This window comes from Suncus etruscus, chromosome 1 (assembly GCF_024139225.1).
Source record: "Suncus etruscus isolate mSunEtr1 chromosome 1, mSunEtr1.pri.cur, whole genome shotgun sequence".
NCBI classification, from domain to species: domain Eukaryota; kingdom Metazoa; phylum Chordata; class Mammalia; order Eulipotyphla; family Soricidae; genus Suncus; species Suncus etruscus.
In genome coordinates this window covers 204,088,516-204,107,534 of record NC_064848.1, presented here as the reverse complement: position 1 = coordinate 204,107,534, position 19,019 = coordinate 204,088,516, and the positions used below count along the sequence as shown (strand labels likewise).

Genomic DNA, 19,019 nt, shown 5'->3' with positions numbered 1-19,019 from the left:
ACATGGGGAAACTGAGGCTGCGGGCTGGTTCTGTCCCCTCCCCACTTCATCTCCCCCAGACTTACGCACGGATAGGATCGGCTGCTTCTCTGCCTGCTCATAGCTGCCCTGCGTGAGCATTTCGCTGTCAGAGGATGAGGATGAATCTTCATCTGCCTCCTCCTACAGGCAATGTTGGGGGGATGGGAGACAAGGAATGAGTGGGCGAGATCAGAACCCCAACCCAGAGCACCCTCAGCCTTTCCTTGACAGCATCCAACTGGGCACATTAGGTGCCAACGGGGCAGCGCCCAATCCGAAGACTTGGCAACATCATGCCAGGCCAGGTGGGGGATGAGGGTGCTCAGGCCCCTCATAGAGGCATGAATGGGCCCCAAGGGAATCCCCCGGATAATACTCACTGGCCGGGCCTGCACCCTCTTCCAGTGGAGTTGGGCATTGGCAGCTGCCATGGCCTCCACCACGAAGGTCGTGGTCACAAAGCTGTGGATGGTGGTGCCAGGGAGGAAGAAGAAGAGCTCGTTTCAGACCCCTCGGGGCCCAGCCAGCCCCAGCGCCTTCCTTGCCCTGCCATGGATCCTCCCGAGGGAATGTTCGAGAGGGTCTGACGTGCTAAAGGATGAGCGAGTGCAGGGTGAGAGCGACAGACAGCACAGTGGGAAGGGTGAGAGTGTTTGCCCTGCAAGAGGCCAACCTGGGTTCGATCCCTGGCATTCCACAGGATCCTCAAGCACTCCCAGGAGTGACGCCTGAGCACAGAGTCAGGAGTAACATCTGAGCAACTCGACAGTGGCCCCAAACTCTCAAAAATAAATAAAATAAAAAAGAAAGAGAGGAAGCACAGTCTCTGCCTTTGTGAGTATGTACTGATGTTTGGCTCCAGTTAAGAGAAACTGAAGTGTGTGTGAGGTTGGGGGGAGGCTATAGGGTCCCAAGAAAGGGCCTGGGGGTGTTTATTATGGCAAATATGCTGATGCTCTAAGCTGAGAGGATTCACAAGGACTTTGAAAGGCAGACACGCAGTATGAACTGCCCCTGTCGTCTGCATTTTACATTTATTAAATTTATTGTGCTGTGTTTTTTTTTTTCTTTTTTAATTGAGGGGTGGTTGGGGCCATATCTGGCAGTGCTCAGAGGTTCCTCCTGATCTACACTCAGTTGTTGTTCCTGGTGGGCTCAGGAGGACCCTGTGGGATGCTGAGGATCAAACTCAGGTCAGCGATGTGCAAGGCAAATGCTCTCCCCATTGTGCTATCATTCTGGCCCTTCTTTATTCTTTATTTTGCTCTGCTAAAAAAAAACAACAACAACAAAAAAAAAACCATCTATTTATTCCTACAGTTGGGCAGACGTCACCATAAACTGCAAATCTTTTTGTTTCTTTTTGGGCCATACCTCGAGCCGCTCAGGGGTTACTTCTGGCTCTGTGCTCAGAAATCATTTCTAGTGGGCTCAGGGGACCGAAACTATGGGATGCTAGGGATAGAACCTGGCCAGACAAATGCCCTCTCTGCTCTGCTATTATTTATTTTATTTTATTTTTTTTGGTGTTTGGGTCACACCTGCCAGCACTCAGGGGTTCCTCCTGGCTCTATGCTCAGAACTCGCGCCTGGCAGGCTTGGGGGAACCATATGGGATGCCGGGATTCGAACCACCGTCCTTCTGCATGCAAGACAAATGCCCTACCTCCATGCTATCTCTCTGGCTCCCCTGCTGTGCTATTATTGCACAGGCCCCCTAAACTACATTTTTATGGCCTGGAACAAAAAGTGGAGTAGAGCTCAGAAGTCAGGCTGGGGGAGAGCTTGGGGGTGAGCAGACACAGGGAAGTCTCCCCCAGCTCACTCAATGTCTTGAGTTTAAATCGCCTCCCCAGTCCCACTTCCCATCCCTTTCTTTCTCCAGGTGAATCAATCACCAGTTCAGCAGGCAGGTAGGAGGCAGAGGGAAGAGAAGAGGGGGCTCTTTCCCAGACACCCTGCTTCTGGTCTCAGCACTGCTACCCTGGATTCTCATTATCCTGCTTAATGACCGTTTGAAGGGTTTTGCATTTTTCTCTCCTTTTGGGCTAAGAAGCAAATCTGTCTTCATTAAGGCAGAGAAGCTTCTCGGGGCCCGAGCCCACACACTGGTCACACTCCATCAGAGCTGTGGTCTGATCTGGACTTAGGAAGGGATGTGGGGACCCTAATTATTACCCACTGAGGTGGCTCTGCTGAAAGTCCTGAGGAAGGGACAGTAGTGTGACAGAGGGACAAAGAGTCTGGGAGGTGGTTGCCAGGGCTCGCAGGAAGCATGGAACCTGGGGGACCTAGGATTAGCCTCTGAACCCCCACAAAGATGCAGAGCCGAGAACCGTGTTCTACCTGGGTCAGATGCCATCTAGGTCTCTCTTTGCTTCAAGTCTGAAAAGGCCTCCCCAGGGCCGGAGCGATTGCACAGTGGTAGGGAGGGCATTTGATTTGCATGCAACCAACCCGGGACAGACCTGGGTTTGATCCTCGGAGTCCCATCTGGTCCCCCAAGCCAATTTCTGAGCACAGAGTCAGGAATAACCCCTGAGAGTCACTGGGTGTGGCCCAGAAACTAAAAAAAAAAAAGAAAGAAAAGAAAAGGCCTCCCCAGGGCTGGAGTGATCGTACAGTGGGGAGGGTGCTTGCCTTGCTTGTGGCTGACCTGGGTTTGATCCCCAGCAAGCACCCCGTTGGGCTCCTCAACCCTGTTGGGAGTAAACCCTGAGCACTTGTGGGTATGGCCCCATAACTAAACCAACAGAAAATCGAGCTTGTCTCAGGGCTGGAGCAATGGAGCATTGGTACAGTAGGGAGGGGGTTTGCCTTACATGCAGCAGACCTGTGTTCAATCCCTGGCACTCCATACAGTTCCCCTGAGCTCTACCAGGAGTGATTCTCAGAGAGTAGAGCCTAAATATTGCTGGGTGTGGCCCCAAAAACAAAAACTGAAGAAACACAAAAATGAAACTGTTTATTTCCATCCAGAACGCAGGTGCAGTTTTCACAGCAATAACTACCTTCTGTTATTACTATTATTTTTGATTTGTTTGTTTTTGGGGCCACACCTGGCAATGCTCAGGATTTACTTCTAACTCTGAGTTAAAGAATCACTCCTGGCTAGACTTTCGGGACCATTTGGGATGCCAGGGATCGAACCGGGGTTGGCTGCGTGCAAGGTAAGCAAATGCCTACCCACTGAACTATTTTTCTGGCCCCCATGCCTTGACTTTTTCTTGAACATACCATGACAATTGCCTCATTCCCCAGAGATTTTGGAGACCCTCCTGGCCTCTCTTCAGGGCATTCCCGCAAGGAGGGTGGGCACCCTGCACAGCCCCTGCATAGCCCCCTGTCACTCACCTCATGAAGCTGACGAAGACCAGCAGAAGCAGGCTGACCAGCCAGCCAGTAGTGGCAAAGGACTTGGGCATGGCGAGGGCACCGGTGCCCACGATCAGGTTGAACATGTACACCAGGCCCACCTGGAACCAGGAAGAGACACCACAGCTCAGAATTGTGTCCCCCGCATCCTTTCTCTCCCCCTTCCCTTGGCATATTGGAAAGGTCCACGCTGGGCTCAAGAGGCCAGCTGAGGACAGAGCATGAGGCAGGGGTGTCCTGCACACCATAAGGCACTGGGCCTGGGGCTGGAATGATGATAGCTCAGTGGTAAGGCATTGCCTTACATGTGGCTGACCCGGGATGAACCAGGGTTCAATCCCCAGCATTCCATATGGTCCCCCAAGCCTGCCAGGAGCAATTTCTGAGCGCAGAACAAGGAGTAATCCCTGAGCACTGCTGGGTGTGGCCCCCAAACCAAACCTAATCAAACTAAAACAAAACAAAAAAACACCAGAAAGAAAATTAGGCACTGGGCTCACTTCAGGAAGTTCTGGGGCCCAATCCTGTGATACCATCTGACGCCCTCTCGGCACCCTGACACTTCCCTGTCCCTGCCCTTCTCCTTCCCCTTTCCCCCCACTGTAACTTTCAGAAATTATTAATTTTTTTGGAGGGGGGAGGTGGGCCACACTAGGCTGTGATCAGGGTTACTCCTAGCTCCGTGCTCAGGTAGATCATGTTTAAGTACAGTCTGAGCATGCTCTCTTCACTTCAAACACTGGGCAAGATCCTCAGAAATAGAGCCTGGAGGTAGCACAGCGATGGGACACACCCCCTTAGTAAAATTCATTTTTGCTTTTGCGGCAAGCTGTCCTCAGGGCTTCCTCCTGACTGCACTCAGGAGTCATTCCTGGCAGGGCTTAGGGGACTAGATGCACCATATAGGATAGTGGAGACTGAATCTGGCTTAGCCACATGCAAAGCAAACACTCCACCCACTGGGTTATCACTCTGGACCCCAGACAGACAGACAATTGAGCCCCTGCCTAATGCGACCATGAACCCACAATGCATGTTCATTACTGGGACCCAGGCCCACCGTGAAGGTGGTGCTGGGAACAAAGGGGAGGATGAGAAACTAAGGTGGGGGACAGGCCCAGAGCTCAATGCTGGCCGGGGTATCGTGAAGTCCCCATCAAGGCCCTTCAATTCTGCAGCTACATTTTCTTCCTGTTGTGGTAGGAAAATTAGGAGCAGATGCAGGAAACCCATAGAAACTAAGGCGTGGACCCATTCTAGGCACTGAAGACTAGATCATAAATCCCAAATTGATGACCTGAACAGAACACTAGAGCGAGGCGGATTTGGTTGCTTGAGCAGGAAAGGGGCACAGAAACATTTAGTAAATGTCTATATAGAAATTAAAACAGGGGCCGGAGAGATAGAATGGAGGTAAGGTGTTTGCCTTGCATGCAGAAGGATGGTGGTTCGAATCCCGGCATCCCATATGGTCCCCTGAGCCTGCCAGGAGCGACTTCTGAGTGTAGAGCCAGGAGTGACCCCTAAGTGCTGCCAGGTGTGACCCAAAAACCAAAAACAAAAAAAAAAAAAAAAAAAAAAGGAAGAAATTAAAAACAAAATGTGTTAGAGTGATAGCACAGCGGGAAGGGTGTTTGCCTTAAACGTGGCCAACGAAAGTTTGATCCCCAGCATCCCGTATGGTTCCCTGAGCACCACAGGAGTAATTCCTGAGCACTGATGGGTATGTTCCACCCCAGAAAAACCCTCCCCAGAATGTATCAGTCACTGAATATACCAAGCATCATTCATGGTAGCAGCCATTGTGTATGTTATTTTATTTTTTTGTTTTTTTTTGGCCACATCCGGTGGCACTCAGGCCAGGTTACTCCTGGCTCTGTGCTCAGAAATCATTCCAGGCAGGCTCCGGGGATCATATGAGATACCTGGGTTCGCCCTGTGTGGGCCGCGTGCAAGGAACACACCCTACCGCTGTGCTATCACTCCGGCCTTCATTGTGTATGTAATTATTATTATTTTGCTTTCTGGGTCACCCTCAGCAGTGCTCAGGGGTTACTCCTAATTCTGTGCTGAGAAGCTGCTCCTGGTTGAGCATGGCATGCTCAGGATCGAAGCTGGGGCCAGGGGCCGGGCGGTGGCGCTAAAGGTAAGGTGCCTGCCTTGCCTGCGCTAGCCTTGGACGGACCGCGGTTCGATCCCCCGGTGTCCCATATGGTCCCCCAAGAAGCCAGGAGCAACTTCTGAGCACATAGCCCGGAGTAACCCCTGAGCATTACCGGGTGTGGCCCAAAAACCAAAAAAACAAACAAAAAACGAAGCTGGGGCCAGTGGCTTGCGTGGCACTGCACTATGGCTCTAGCCCCCCCCCCCCATTGTGTTCTATCTGATGAGAAAATGGTCCCCATAAAACTGTATCTAAACTATATAAGCGTGAACTACTTTTGGCCCATTTTGGCACCAGCCAGGTGGGGTCCATATGTACGATTAATGCTGAATCTTCTCATCTCTCCAGGGCTGGCGCCTGTTTCTTGGTCAGATTTCTGGAACATTTGTTTTGCTTTGTTTTGGGATCACACCTGGCTTTGTTCAGGGCCGACTTGTGGCTCTGCACTCAGCAATCGGTGGACCATCTGAGATGCTGGGGATCGAACCTGCATCAGCCATATGTAAGACAAGCACCTGTCCCTCTGCACTATCACCCTGGTCCCAACCATTTTCCTACAGAGGAGAGTCCTTTTTTTTTTTCTTTTTTGTTTTTGGGTCACACCCGGCAGTGCTCAGAGGTTACTCCTGGCTCTATGCTCAGGAATCGTCCCTGGCAGGCACAGAGGACCATATGGGATGCCGGGATATGAACCACCAACCTTCTGCATGAAAGGCAAATGCCTTACCTCCATGCTATCTCTCTGGCCCCCCTTTTTTGTTTTGGTTTTTTTTTTGGGTCACACCCGGCAGTGCTCAGGGGTTACTCCTGGCTCTGTGCTCAGAAATCGCCTCTGGCAGGCACAGGGGACCATATGGGATGCCAGGATTCGAACCACCATCCTTCTGCATGAAAGGCAAACGCCCTACCTCCATGCTATCTCTCCGGCCCCTTGTTTTTGTGTTTGGGTCACACCTAGCAGTGCTCAGGGGTTACGCCTGGCTCTGCGCTCAGAAATCACTCCTGGCAGGCTCGGAGAACCATCTGGGATACTGAGAATCAAACCACCATCTGACCTGGGTAGGTCTCCTGCAAGGCAAATGCCCTACTGCGGTGCTATGTGCTATTGCTCCGGCCCTCCCCCCCCTCCCCCCAGGAGAATCCTTGAAGTGGGAGATCTAGTTCTTCCAGCTGGGCCAAGTGTCTGAGAAAAAGACAGATAAGAGCCAGGACCTGAAGGTAAAGTCGGATGCCTGGGGGCTGAATTCCTTCACTCAAGCTCCACTTAAGGGGAAGACCTGATCACCTACTTCTTTTTTTTTTTGAGGGGGGCACACACAGAAGCCCTCAGGAGTTACTCCAAAGTCACTCCTGGCAGGCTCACAGAAAGCAGGGAGGTGAGGCATGCCACACTCCTGGTGTCTGTCCCCTACATTCCAGATCACTTCATCAAGATGATCAGAAATGTCAGGTGGTGGGGCTGGGGTGGCGCAGGGTGTAAAGTGTCTGAATTGTGTGTGCTAGCCTAGGATGGACTGTGGTTCTATCCCCCGGCATGCCATATGGTTCCCCACTCCAGGAGCGATTTTTAAGCAAAGAGCCAGGAGTAACCCCTGAGTGTCACCAGGTGTGGCCCCCCCCAAAAAAAAAATGTCAGGTGGGGGGCTGAAGCAATAGCACAGTGAGTAGAGAATTTGCCTTGCATGTGGCCAACCTGGGTTCCATCTTTGGCATCCCATAGGATCACCCAACCTGCCAGGAATAAGTCCTGATTCTTGATTCTACTACAAATGAGGGGGAACGACTATATGGGATGCCAGGGACTGAACCCTGCTTGATTGCATGCAAGGCAAATGCCTTTTCTGGTGTGCTATCGCTCCAGCTCCTGTTCACTTTTTGAGGTCATGCATGGTGGTGCGGAGGGACCATGCATAGTTGGTGCTGGGAATGGAATCCGGATTCGCTAAGTACAAGGCAACTGCCGTCACATCTCTTTGGCCTCCTTTATTGGCTGTGCTTTGTTTTGTTTTGGAGCCACACCCAGCTGCACTCAAGGGTTACTCCTGGCTCTGTGCTCAAAATTACTCCTGCAGGCTGGGGGAACCTATGTGATGCTGGAGATGGGATGTCAAGTTGGCTATTTGCAAGCCAAATGCCCTCCCCTCTGTGCTATCATTCCAGCCCTTGTTTTATTTATTTATTTATTTATTTATTTATTTATTTATTTATTTATTTATTTATTTATTTATTTATTTATTTATTGTGGAGAAGAACACCCAGCAGGGTTCAGGAGTTACTCCTGGCTCTGCACTCAGGAATCACTCCTGGCAGATTCAGGGGACCCTATGGGATGTTGAGGATGGAACCCAGGTTGAGCGCCTGCAAAGTAAATGCCCTCCCCGCTGTGCTACGGCTCCGGCCCACATATGTTCTGAAAACTGAAATAACAGTCTGGGTGATATTCTTAGGATGGGAGTTAATAAAGTGCCAAGAGGCCCAAGAAAAGGGCGATTGTCAGTCAGGGCTTGCGGGGGTGGGGACATCTGTCAAGGGGGGTTTTGTAAATTCTGGGCTGAGGGTGGAGGCGAGTGGGGCTTCTCAGGGGGGTCAGAGTGCGCTCTGTGGGTGCTGCCCTGTGCACTGTGCGACACTTGCCACACCCTAGTGTTTGGCCCCTAGATTTCCAGCTCACCCCTACCAGGATAATCAGAAATGTCAGATGGGGGGGGGGGGTGCTAAGCAATAGCACAGTGAGTAGGACATTTGCCTTGCACATGGCCAACTCAGGTTCAATCTCCGGCATCTTACAGGGTCCCCCAAACTTGCCAGGTATGATTCCTGAAGGCAGAGTAGGAGTAACCTGAGTGCCAATGGGTGTGGCCCCAAAACAAAGAAAACAACACACACATACAAATGTCAGGTGGGGTGGTTGGAACGATAGCACAGCAGGGAGGGCACTTGTCTTGCACACGGTGACCTGGGTTTGATTCCGACATCCCATAGGGTCCCTGGAACACTGCCAGGAGTAATATTTTGTTGTTGTTTTGTTTTTGGGTTACACCCGGTGCCACTCAGGGGTTACTTCTGGCTCTGCATTCAGAAATCACTCCTGGCAGGCTTGGGGGGACCATAAGGGATGCCAGGGATCGAACCCAGGTCCGTTCCGGGTTGGCAGCATGCAAGGCAAACACCCTACTGCTGTACTATCACTCTGGCCCTCGCCAGGAGTAATTCCTGAGTGTAGGTAGAGCCTACAATGAGCAAACCCTGAGCACCGCCAGGTGTGGCCCCAAACACCCCTTCCTTCAAAAAAAGTTGGGTGGAGCCAGAGAGATGTACCCCTCTGAGGAGGCTTATGAGGACCTTTCAATAGTCAGAGAGAGGACCAAGAGAATGCTGAGAAGGCTATTTTCTACCCTGCAGCTGACCCTGGTTCCATCCCTGGCACCACATGGTCCATGAGCATCACCAGACAGGGTCCCCTCCAAAAACAAATGGTTCCAGTTGTGAACTTGCTGTGCATGTGGGAGACCCCTAGTACTACTTGCTGCTTCCAGGGCTAGTGAGTCAGGAGGGCACACCCATCTGGTTCGGCTACAAGTGTGAAACATTCCGTTTGGGACCCAGGACTGGAGTCAAGGCTAGGCCAGGAGAGCTTTAAAGGCAGGAAGAAGGCAGGAGCAGAGTCTGGGCACAGGGTCAGGCTGGTTCCTGAGCACAGAACCAAGAGTAACCCCTAAACACCAGCAGGAGTGATCCCTGAGTGCAGTCAGGAGTAAGTCCTGAGCATCACTGGGTGTGGCCCCCAAAACAAAAATAACAACACCAATAGCAACAAAGAAATATTCTTTCTTTCCAAAGAACTGACAGCAATGCCCTTCATGGAAGGAAGAGCCCACTGCCAAGTCTTGTGGGTCTGGGTGGTGGTGGTCAGAATCCAATTCTGGAGTTACTTGGGTGGAAGGAATGCACAAGTACCCTGTGAATATTTCATGTGGGCTAAGGCAGAGTGGGAAGCAGAAGGAAGAAGAAGAGGAAGAAGACAAATTCTGCTGTGGCAGAATTCTGTCATGTGGCAACTGAGTTGAGACAGTTTCCTGGGAAGTGTGTGTGCATCTGTGCATATGTGTGCGAGTCTCCTGTGGTTTCATTAAAAGGGTCTGTGGCCACTGCATCTGACCCAGTCTCTGTGCTGAGAATCTAGAGCTAAGTGCCCATGACCCCACCCAAGGTGGGGGTTAGCTGACAACTACCAAACAAAGGCTGAGAGAGGCAGAAATAGCAGCTAGAGCAAAGGCTGTGAAACAAATCTCCGGAGACCGCAGTGATTGTAGGGCAGGAGGGCGCTTGCCTGGCAGAGAGCTGCCCACATTCAATCCCTGGCATCCCATATGGTCCCCCAAGCACTGACAGGAGTGGTTCCTGAGCGCAGAACCAGGAGAAACCCCTGAGCACCGGCAGGAGTGATCCCTGAGTGCAGTAAGGAGTAAGTCCTGAACATCACTGGCAGTGGCCCCCAAAACAAAAATAACAACAACAACAAAAACAAAGAACTATTCTTTCTTTCCAAAGAACTGACAGCAATGCCTTTCCTGGAAGAAAGGGCCCACTGCCAAGTCTTGGGAGCATGGGGTGGTGGTGGTGGTCAGAGTCCTGTTTTGGGGTCACTCGGGTCGGGGGGAATGCACAGGTCCCGTGAATATTTCATGTGGGGTAATGCAAAACAAAGTCATATCTCCACACCCAAGAAAGGAAGTGAACTCACTTATAATTTCGCACTCAAGTGGACTGTGGCCACGTGTTGGGACAGGCAAGGGCCCTTTCCTGCCATTTCTAGAAGTGACTCCTGGTTCACAGATGTGGGCAGGAACCACAACAGCTTTTCCTAGCAGAGAGGCTGCTTTGTCTAATGAAACAATGAAGTCAACAGCCCAGAGTGACTTTGCTCCCAGGAGCACGACAGACGGATGGGTGTCCCCTTACCAATGACTGTGGTGAAAAAGCATCTAGAATGCCACGTGGGCATGAAGAAGACTCTTCCCAGCTATTTTCTTTTCTTTTGTTTTTTTGTTTTTTTTTGGGCCACACCTGTTTGATGCTCAGGGGTTACTCCTGGCTAAGTGCTCAGAAATTGCCTCTGGTTTGGGGGGACCATATGGGACGCCAGGGGATGGAACCGCGGTCCTGATCCTTGGCTAGCGCTTGCAAGGCAGACACCTTACCTCTAGCGCCACCTCACCGGCCCCTAAATTTTTTTTTTTGTTTGTTTTTTTGGCTCACACCCGGCGGTGCTCAGGGGTTACTCCTGGCTGTCCTGGCTGTCTGCTCAGAAATAGCTCCTGGCAGGCACGGGGGACCATATGGGACACTGGGATTCGAACCAACCACCTTTGGTCCTGGATCAGCTGCTTGCAAGGCAAACGCCGCTGTGCTATCTCTCCGGGCCCAATTTTTTTGTTTTGTTTTGTTTTTGGGTCACACCCGGCAGTGCTCAGGGGTTACTCCTGTCTCGACGCTCAGAAATCGTTCCTGGCAGACTCAGGGGACCATATGGGATGCTGGGATTTGAACTATTAACCTTCTGCATGAAAGGCAAACACCTTACCTCCATGCTATCTCTCCGACATCTTCCCAGCTATTTTCTTTTTTTGGTTTTTGGGTCACACCCGGCAGTGTTCAGGGGTTACTCCTGGCTCTACGTTCGAGAAATCGCTCCTGGCAGGCTTGGGGGACCATATGGGATACCGGGATTCGAACAACCGTCCTTCTGCATGCAAGACAAATGCCTTACCTCCATGCTATCTCTCCGGCCCAGTTATTTTTATGTATGTGTGTGTATGTGTGTGTGAGAGAGAGAGAGTGAGTGAGAGAGACAGAGAGAGAGAGACAGAGAGAGACAGAGAGAGAGAGATAGACAGAGAGAGAGAGTCACCCACACCCAGTAGTGCTCAGGGCTTACTCCAGCTCTGCACTTACAAATCACTGCAGACAGTGCTCAGGGGACCATCTGGGATGTTGAGGATCAAACCTGGGTCAGCTGTATGCAAGGCAAGCGCCCACCCCACTGTGCTATCGCTCTACCCCTTTCCAGCTGTTGTAATGCTCAGGATCCAATTTTGGCCCCAGTATGCAAATCTATAAAACTGACAGACACAGAAGAGAGACCCCCCCTAGGCCAGGAAGTACAAGCAGAACAGCGCATGGCTGTGGGAGGTCAAGAAGGTTCTAGAATAGCAGACTCTTGCTAACTCAGGAGGTGCTGCTGTTCCCGAGGGTACTGGGGACAAAGATTATTTCAACCCTGCAGCCACTTAGTCAGCAGAGAGGAAGCTATGAAGGAGCCATGGGCGATCCTGTGGGAGAGAAGATTAAACAGAGACTGTGTGTATGTGTGTGTCTGTGTCTCTCTGTGTGTCTGTGTGTAGGGGAGCAGGTCCGGTCCGGGAAAGGCAAGCCTGAAATCAATCATCCTAATTACTAGCTCCACTCAACTGCCCTGGAAAGTCTCTCTTGTCTTCTACTCTAAGAATTGTGCAATTCTATAAAAAATTGTGCAACTTCCAAGTTCGGCTGAAAAACACCAATGAGGTTTTAAAATGCTGAGAAGAAGGCAGTCACTCAGCTGTCAATCACTGTCCGCTGGAAGACAGTTCCAGCTGCAAACCCGATAACCTCGAAACAAACAAGTCCATCCCCCAACCAAGTGGATGCTATAGACTTCAGGAGTGCAGAGAGGGGCACCCAGCAGGTCCCCATTGGGACAGTCAGAGAAGCAGCATCCCCAAGCCAGGGGTTCCAATGAATTCAAAACTAGGCTTTTTGATTTTGGGGGCCACACTCAGCAGTGCTCAGGGCTTACCCCTGGCTCTTAGCTCAGGGATCACACCTAACAGTGGTCAGGGAATCTTATGGGGTGCCAGGGATCAAACGTCTCTGGCTTCCCACACTTGAAGTTTTTTTTTTTTTTTTTTTTTTTTTGGTTTTTGGGCCACACCCGGCGTTGCTCAGGAGTTACTCCTGGCTGTCTGCTCAGAAATAGCTCCTGGCAGGCACGGGGGACCCTATGGGACACCGGGATTCGAACTAACCACCTTTGGTCCTGGATCGGCTGCTTGCAAGGCAAACGCCGCTGTGCTATCTCTCCGGGCCCACACTTGAAGGTTTTAAAAGTGGAAAGAAGTGGGGCTGGAGCCATAGCACAGTGGGAAGGGTGCTTGCCTTGAATGTGGCCAACCTGGGTTTGATCCCCAGCATCCTATATGGTTTCCTGAGCCACCAGGAGTGATGCCTGAGCACAGAGTTAGAAGTAACCCCTAAACACCATGGTGTGAACTCCCTACCACTATAAATAAAGAGATAAATACATATGAAAACAACAAGAAAACAAAGAAAAAACTCACATAAGGGGAATAAAGTTCCCCAGTCTCTGTGATGTCACCTGCCATGGCTCCAAGAAGAAGGGGTCACCGCAGCCTGGGGGCCTGCCCACACAGGTGTCCTCCTTCGTGCAGGGTCGTGGGAGCTGGAGCTTCCTAAGGGGAAAGTGCAGATTTCACTTTGGAATGGGAAGAACCGGTGGACGAGGGTCCCTCCTTCGGGATGCCTTATCTTAGACAGTGGCCCAGTGGGCCCCAAACTGGTCACAAGACTTGGAGAGCAAGATCTGGACGTCTGACCCCTTGGTCCTTACTTTGCAGAGCACACACATTTTCAAAGCTGCTCGGAAGGTCCCCAAGTGAGACATTTAAGGGTTTCAGAAGACACCCTGCCATCCACCACTGACACCCTTTTACATTTTAGGGTGCGTGTGGGGTCCCCCATTGATCACCAGGAGCAGCCAGCAAGCACACTAGCACTCGAATCTGTGCCTCTTCTGCCTTTGCAAAAAAGTTAGGGCGTCCCCCTAACTTTCCCCACCCATCCCCGTTGTCCCACGCGCGCCTCTTTATCCCGGGGCCTCCAACCTGCACCCCACCCTGCCTCTGGGCTCCCACACCCTTTTCTTACCGCCCCTCTGCGAGCTTCTATCCAACCCTTCCATTCTCCTGAAGGAGCCCCGGGTCTCATACCGCCCCAGCTCAGCCCCCCGCTTTTGCCTGGGCTGACCCCCAATACCTGCAGCGCGCCTTCCTCCTGGCCACGGTGGCCGCCACCGCCTGCGTCCCGGGGCTGCTGCAAGCGCCAGCAATCCCGCACCGGCGCGCGCAAGCACGCATGTGCAGGGCCCGGGCCCGCCTCCTCCGCGCGCTCCGATTGGTCACTTCTCGGGGGCGGGGCCGGAATTGAGCCCTCGCGGCCGCCGTCAGTGTGGCGGAAGTGACCTGGCGGCTGCCATCAGTGTGGCGGAAGTAGGCCCGGCCCCTTTATGGGCAGCCTGGCTGGCAGCTAGAGGTGGGTCGCTGCTACCGTGGCGCCGGGGTCTGGGTGTGCGTTTGGCTCTGCGGGACGGCGGGAGTGGGGAAATCGAGGGAATTTGGCTGTGGATCCTCACGTGAGGGGTTTAATGAGTCTTTTTCACCAAAGTGATGGAGGTAGCCTGGACACGATCGGCCTTGATGGTGGGAGAGAGGGACTGACCTCTTTGGGTAGGTGGGTGGGTGGGTAGTGGCCGGGAAGAGGGTTGATCCTTGGGTTGGAGTTTCTTTAAATGATCTGGGGATTCCTTGCATGCTTTGAGGGACCTTCTGGGTGAAGGGATGGAAGGGACAGGCTTAAACAGCAAACCCAGGGTTGGCCCCCTATGCGAGCTCTAATCCGGATTGTTGGGTGTATCTGCAGCCAGTTCCATTCCACTCATTTTACAAGGGATCCCAATCAGTGTATTCTGCAGTTTTCTGAGGGAAAGGATAGAAGCGTCTCTGGCGACTATGTTCCAGACAACTAGAGGCAAATCTTTGAGATCTCCAACTCCCACACCTTGTGTGAAGTAACTCAGGGTTCTGAAATCTCTATCTCTCTCTCTTTCCCCACCAGGCTGTGACCATGAGGGTAAATCAGCACACCTTGCTGCTAGGAAAGAAGGTGGTCCTGGTCCCCTACACTTCCAGGCATGTACCCAGGTAAACAGATAGTCATGCTAGTCATCTCTACCTGTGTGGGCTTGCAGGCCAGTCTTGGATGAGAAAGGATGAGGATAGGAGGAAGGACACTGGCTCCCCTGGATAGTGTCTCCCCTCCCGCCCCTTTGTGATCCATTCTCCCTCTCAGCTTCCTTTGGGGCCTTTCCCATGGAGTTTTAAATTTGTTCTTGTCTAGGATCTGGCTCACTGCTGAGGGTCGCTCCTGGAGACCCTGTGAAGCTGAGATGGAATCCAGAGCTTCTGGATGCATCATCTGAGACCCAGCCCTTTGAACCCTGTCCCCCGGGTCCTATGCCTGGGCACTTAAGTTCCATTTCATGCGCTGCTTGATTCCACCCACTCCTTTATCTTTCTAAGAATCCAGCCCTCCTCTGACTCATTCTTGTGCACTCTCCGGCCCCCTCTGGCCCCTAGATATCATGAATGGATGAAGTCAGAGGAGCTAAGGCGCCTAACAGCCTCGGAGCCCCTAACTTTGGAGCAGGAGTACGCGATGCAACGCAGCTGGCGGGATGATGCTGACAGTGAGGTTCTCCCCTAGTGCTAGCCCTGGGCAGGGTGTGTGTGTGTGTGTGTGTGTGTGTGTGTGGACTGTCCTCTCCCTGGGCCATTCTCCCCATAGTTTTTCTGGGGCACTTGAGACTTGGTGCTGAGCACTTTTCTTATTAGAAAATGCCACAAGGAGCACAAGTGATGGCACAGCGAGTAGGGCATTTGTCTTGCATGTAGCTGACCTAGATTCGATCCCTGGCATTCTATATGGTTCCCCAAGCATTCCAGGAGTAATTTCTGAGTGCTGCTGGGTGTGGCCTCCAAACCAAACAAAACAAAACAAACATAATGTCTCAAATCCTTGCCCATTGCTGCCCAAGGAATCTGGGGTGATGGAGGATGCCTCCCCTCAGTGGGGGGGGGGGGGTAGAGAATCAGTGTGAAGGGATTTACTCAGCTCACAGCCCAGCATGATCAGAGCTCTCCTTAGGGACCTATGCTTGGTGGGAAGGCAGCTCTCATGTCCTCCTGGCTGGTCTCTGTCTCTGTCCCTAGAATGCACGTTCATTGTGCTGGATGCAGAGAAGTGGCAGGCGCAACCATGCCCTTCAGAAGAGAACTGCATGATGGGAGATGTGAACCTCTTCCTCACCGACCCCGGGGACCCGACCTTGGGGGAGATTGAGGTCATGATTGCGGGTGAGTGCTACCCTTCCCTTGGGTTCTCACATGGGGTGGCAGGGGCAGAGGGGGAGATACACCGTGGGAGTCCCCAGGGTGTATCCCATTAGTCTGCTGGGTCTTGGTGTCCCCACTGTAATGCTCAATACTGAATTTATCCTTTGTTTTCGAATTCAAGTTTGCCTCATCCTCTGGAGGGCTGGGAACTCCTGAGTAATCGTACATTCCTGACTCCCCCCTCCATTGTTTCCATGGTCTTTTGTGGTGACGCCTAGGGTTTACTCCTGGCTATGCGCTCAGAAATCGCTCCTGGCTCAGGAGACCACATGGGGTATCGGGGGGATTGAACTACGGTCTGTCCGTCAGTGCATGCAAGGCTAACTCCCTACCATTTGTGCCACTACTCTGGCTCCTTCATGGTCTTTTTTTGGGGTGTGGTCAAACCTGGAGGTGCTCAGGGGTTACTCACTCCTGTCTCTGCACTCAGGAATTATTCTTGGTGGGTTTGGGGGACCATATAGAATGCCAGGGATCACACCCATATTGTCGGGTATTAGGCAAAGGCCCTCCCTGCTGGCCTCTCGCTCCAACCTGTTTCCATGGCCTTTGACCCTTCCCAAAGGAGCTACATGCTATGACTTCCCTGCCCCTGCCATACCTGGTGCAGTCTAGGGAGTCATGGGGTGTCAAGGATTGATTCCAGGCTCCCTGCCTGCAAAGCCTTTGAGGATAGGCAGCTTTACAAATGGGATTGGGGTATTTCTTAACCCCGATATCTTGGTGGGGGGACTAGGGGACTTTGGCTGCTCTGAGCTCATCTGCAGTCATTGCTCCATTCCCAGGAGTCAGGGCTGGTGAGTGGTATCCAGTAGCTGCTGGCATGTGCCACAGTGCCATTGTGCTCGCTTGTCTCTCCTAGAACCGAGCTGCAGGGGCCGGGGCTGTGGCACTGAGGCAGTGCTCATGATGTTGGCATATGGTAAGAGCCTGGCGCCCCCAACCCCTACCCCAGATCCTGGTGTTGGGATCAGCCTTTTTGGTCCAAAGTGGGGATTCAGGCGCTGTTCTTTCATCCCTCTCCCCTTCTTTTTTCTGGTAGGAATGTCCAAGCTTGGCCTGACTACGTTTGAGGCTAAAATTGGGCAAGAAAATGAACAGAGCATGGGCCTGTTCCGCAAACTTCACTTTGAACAGGTGAGGGCAAGGCTACTGAGGTGTGGGCGTGGGCTGGTGGACATGGCCATGATACATGTTTGATACATGGGCATGTTATGTCATGATATGGACGTGGTCTCATGTGGTGGGGCAGGGCCTTCTCTAGGCTCCACCTTTCACTCCCTCCTTTTCCCTCTGGCTCCGCAGGTGGCTCTGAGCACAGTGTTTCAGGAGGTGACACTCAGACTGAGGATAGGAGAGTCTGAACGACAGTGGCTGCTGGAACAGACCTGCCATATGCAGGAGCAGCCCTACCGAGAGGGGTCACCGGGACCCCACTGACTGCGGCCCTGAGCACAGGAATGCCAGGGACAGGAGTGTCCCTTGGTCTGCAGGAGACACCCTGGGACTCACCTTTGGGGAAGCACAAGGCTGGATCTGGCCCAGGCTGCACCAGTGCAATCTCCACCAGGCCCACCAGGCGCCATAAAACTATTGTAGGGTGGTCTTGGGAAGGGGCATGTGAACGTGTATGTGTGTGTGTGTGTATGTGTGTGTGTGTGTATGCTGGAAGCATGGGGGGGGGCTGGCCCCTGGAGAACCCCCACCTCAGGAAACCTTGATGCTGCTGGAGCACCATGGGGAGTAAAATCCACCCAACTCATCTGTTTTTGTGTCCTCTTGAAGTGTGGGTGCTCCCATCCCCCATGGAAGGAGCCTGGTCCCACCCTGGTTTGGGTTGGAAGCATGCACCTACCTGGCAACTCCCTGCTCTTGCTCCCTTTCTGGGGTGTCTGCAGATTCATTTTGGAGCCCCAGGAGGCTGGAAAGCACCCTCTGCGAGTGAAGATTCCAGAACTCCACTAGGAAGCAGTGGCCACTCATCAGGGATTCTGGGAAAATCCCCTAGCCTGAGAGAAAGGGGAGTGCCCACTGTCACCTCCATTTCTGTGGCACCAAATGGTGCCACTAGGGGGTGCTGAAAGCACAGGCTCTGGCAGCCCCGGTTGGACTCAATGTTTTTTTTTTTTCCCCAGGGCAAAAAAATACCATTTTGTTTTGGGGGACACAACCGGCAGTACTCAGGGATCACCTGATAGGTTGGGGGGCAACCATATGGTATGCGGGAGATCAAGCTCCAGTCGGCAGTGTTCTTCAAGGCAAAACGCCTTCCCCACTACTATTGCTCTGGCCCCTGATTTTTTCTCCCCACCCCTGAAAGGGTTACTTGCCCCCATGGGTCCTGTCATAATCTGGATGACAGTCAAGAAAGATCAGCCACATTTCAGAGCACTTGGAGCCTCTGGGGGATTTTGAGTGGAGATAATCCCAGGTTAGTTAATACAGCCTTGGGGACCTCACTTCCAAGATGGCTTTGGGCCACCCCCCATGTTCAGATCTCACCCTGGCTCTGAGCTCAGGAATTACTTCTAGCAAATGCTCAGGGGACTATATGGGATGCCAAGGACTGGCCACCTCCCATCCCACCATCTTGGTGCCTTGTGCTGGGTCTTAACAACCAGCCCAGTTGCTGGGACCTCATTCCTCCATAGCAAACATGCCTTCAGCCACCTGTCCCTTAATACCCACCTGGTTATCCCTTGCTCCTTCACCTAATTTTCCAGTGCTCAGGCCAGTCAAGTGGAGGCAGGCAGGACCTTGGGTCACTAGGGTTAAGGACAGTTTGCTCTTTGTTGCCACACCTGGAGGTGTTCAGGGATCACTCCTAGCTATGCTCAGGGCTTAGCTCTGTTCTCAGCACTCATTCCTAGTTCTGTGCTCAGAGTTCATTTCTGGTAGGACACTATGGGCTGCTCGGGATGAAACCCAGGATGGTCCCATGCAAGTGCCCAACCTGCTGTACTAATGGCTCCAGGGCCATTTTTCCAATCTAGTCTCATTCCCCAGTGCTCTAGTTTCTTTCCTGGACTCTCAGGTTCAGGAACCTCCCAGTAGTTAGGTTGTTGGTGGTGGTGGGGCAACTGGGCTCATCTTCTCTTTCCTCTGGAGCAAGAGCCCAGCCCCTCGGCACTGCCTGGGGCCAGACCTTCCTGGAACCGCCCAGCCCTCCA

At 52.5% G+C, this 19,019-nt stretch overlaps 4 protein-coding genes across 8 annotated transcripts in view; 3 read left to right on the top strand and 1 right to left on the bottom strand.

Annotated features, from left to right (window-relative positions):
* TMEM104 (transmembrane protein 104) overlaps nt 1-13,052 on the bottom strand; it is a 46,199-nt gene extending 33,147 nt beyond the window's left edge. Inside the window, exons 1-4 of the mRNA XM_049769588.1 lie at nt 12,940-13,052; nt 3,376-3,497; nt 402-483; nt 66-162 (exon numbers count right to left, since the gene is read on the bottom strand). Coding sequence (XP_049625545.1) covers nt 66-162; nt 402-483; nt 3,376-3,497; nt 12,940-12,984 — 346 coding nt within the window. The 5' untranslated portion in view covers nt 12,985-13,052. The remainder of the gene's footprint in view (nt 1-65; nt 163-401; nt 484-3,375; nt 3,498-12,939) is intronic.
* FADS6 (fatty acid desaturase 6) overlaps nt 1-19,019 on the top strand; it is a 1,183,177-nt gene that overhangs the window by 90,478 nt on the left and 1,073,680 nt on the right. The window lies entirely within an intron of this gene.
* Nucleotides 1-19,019, top strand: part of HID1 (HID1 domain containing) — a 994,098-nt gene that overhangs the window by 153,209 nt on the left and 821,870 nt on the right. The gene's annotated exons all lie outside the window — the stretch shown is intronic.
* On the top strand, nt 14,516-17,348 carry NAT9 (N-acetyltransferase 9 (putative)). 2 transcript variants are annotated; one of them, XM_049769772.1, is made up of 6 exons: nt 14,516-14,598; nt 15,034-15,143; nt 15,667-15,810; nt 16,712-16,771; nt 16,892-16,986; nt 17,155-17,348. In XM_049769772.1, exons 1-6 carry the CDS (start codon nt 14,522-14,524, stop codon nt 17,287-17,289), a joined length of 621 nt encoding a protein of 206 aa, XP_049625729.1. In that variant the 5' UTR covers nt 14,516-14,521; the 3' UTR covers nt 17,290-17,348. The 2 variants fall into 2 exon arrangements, with proteins under 2 accessions (XP_049625729.1, XP_049625722.1); XM_049769765.1 differs by having other exon boundaries at nt 14,518-14,598; nt 16,712-16,986.

Coding starts and splice junctions, on each gene's coding strand:
- NAT9 (XM_049769765.1), top strand. CDS start 14,522: ATGAGGGTAAATCAGCACACCTTGCTGCTAGGAAAGAAGGTGGTCCTG. Junction 15,811..16,711: donor GATTGAGGTCATGATTGCGG/GTGAGTGCTACC, acceptor TGTCTCTCCTAG/AACCGAGCTGCAGGGGCCGG. Junction 16,987..17,154: donor GCAAACTTCACTTTGAACAG/GTGAGGGCAAGG, acceptor CTGGCTCCGCAG/GTGGCTCTGAGCACAGTGTT.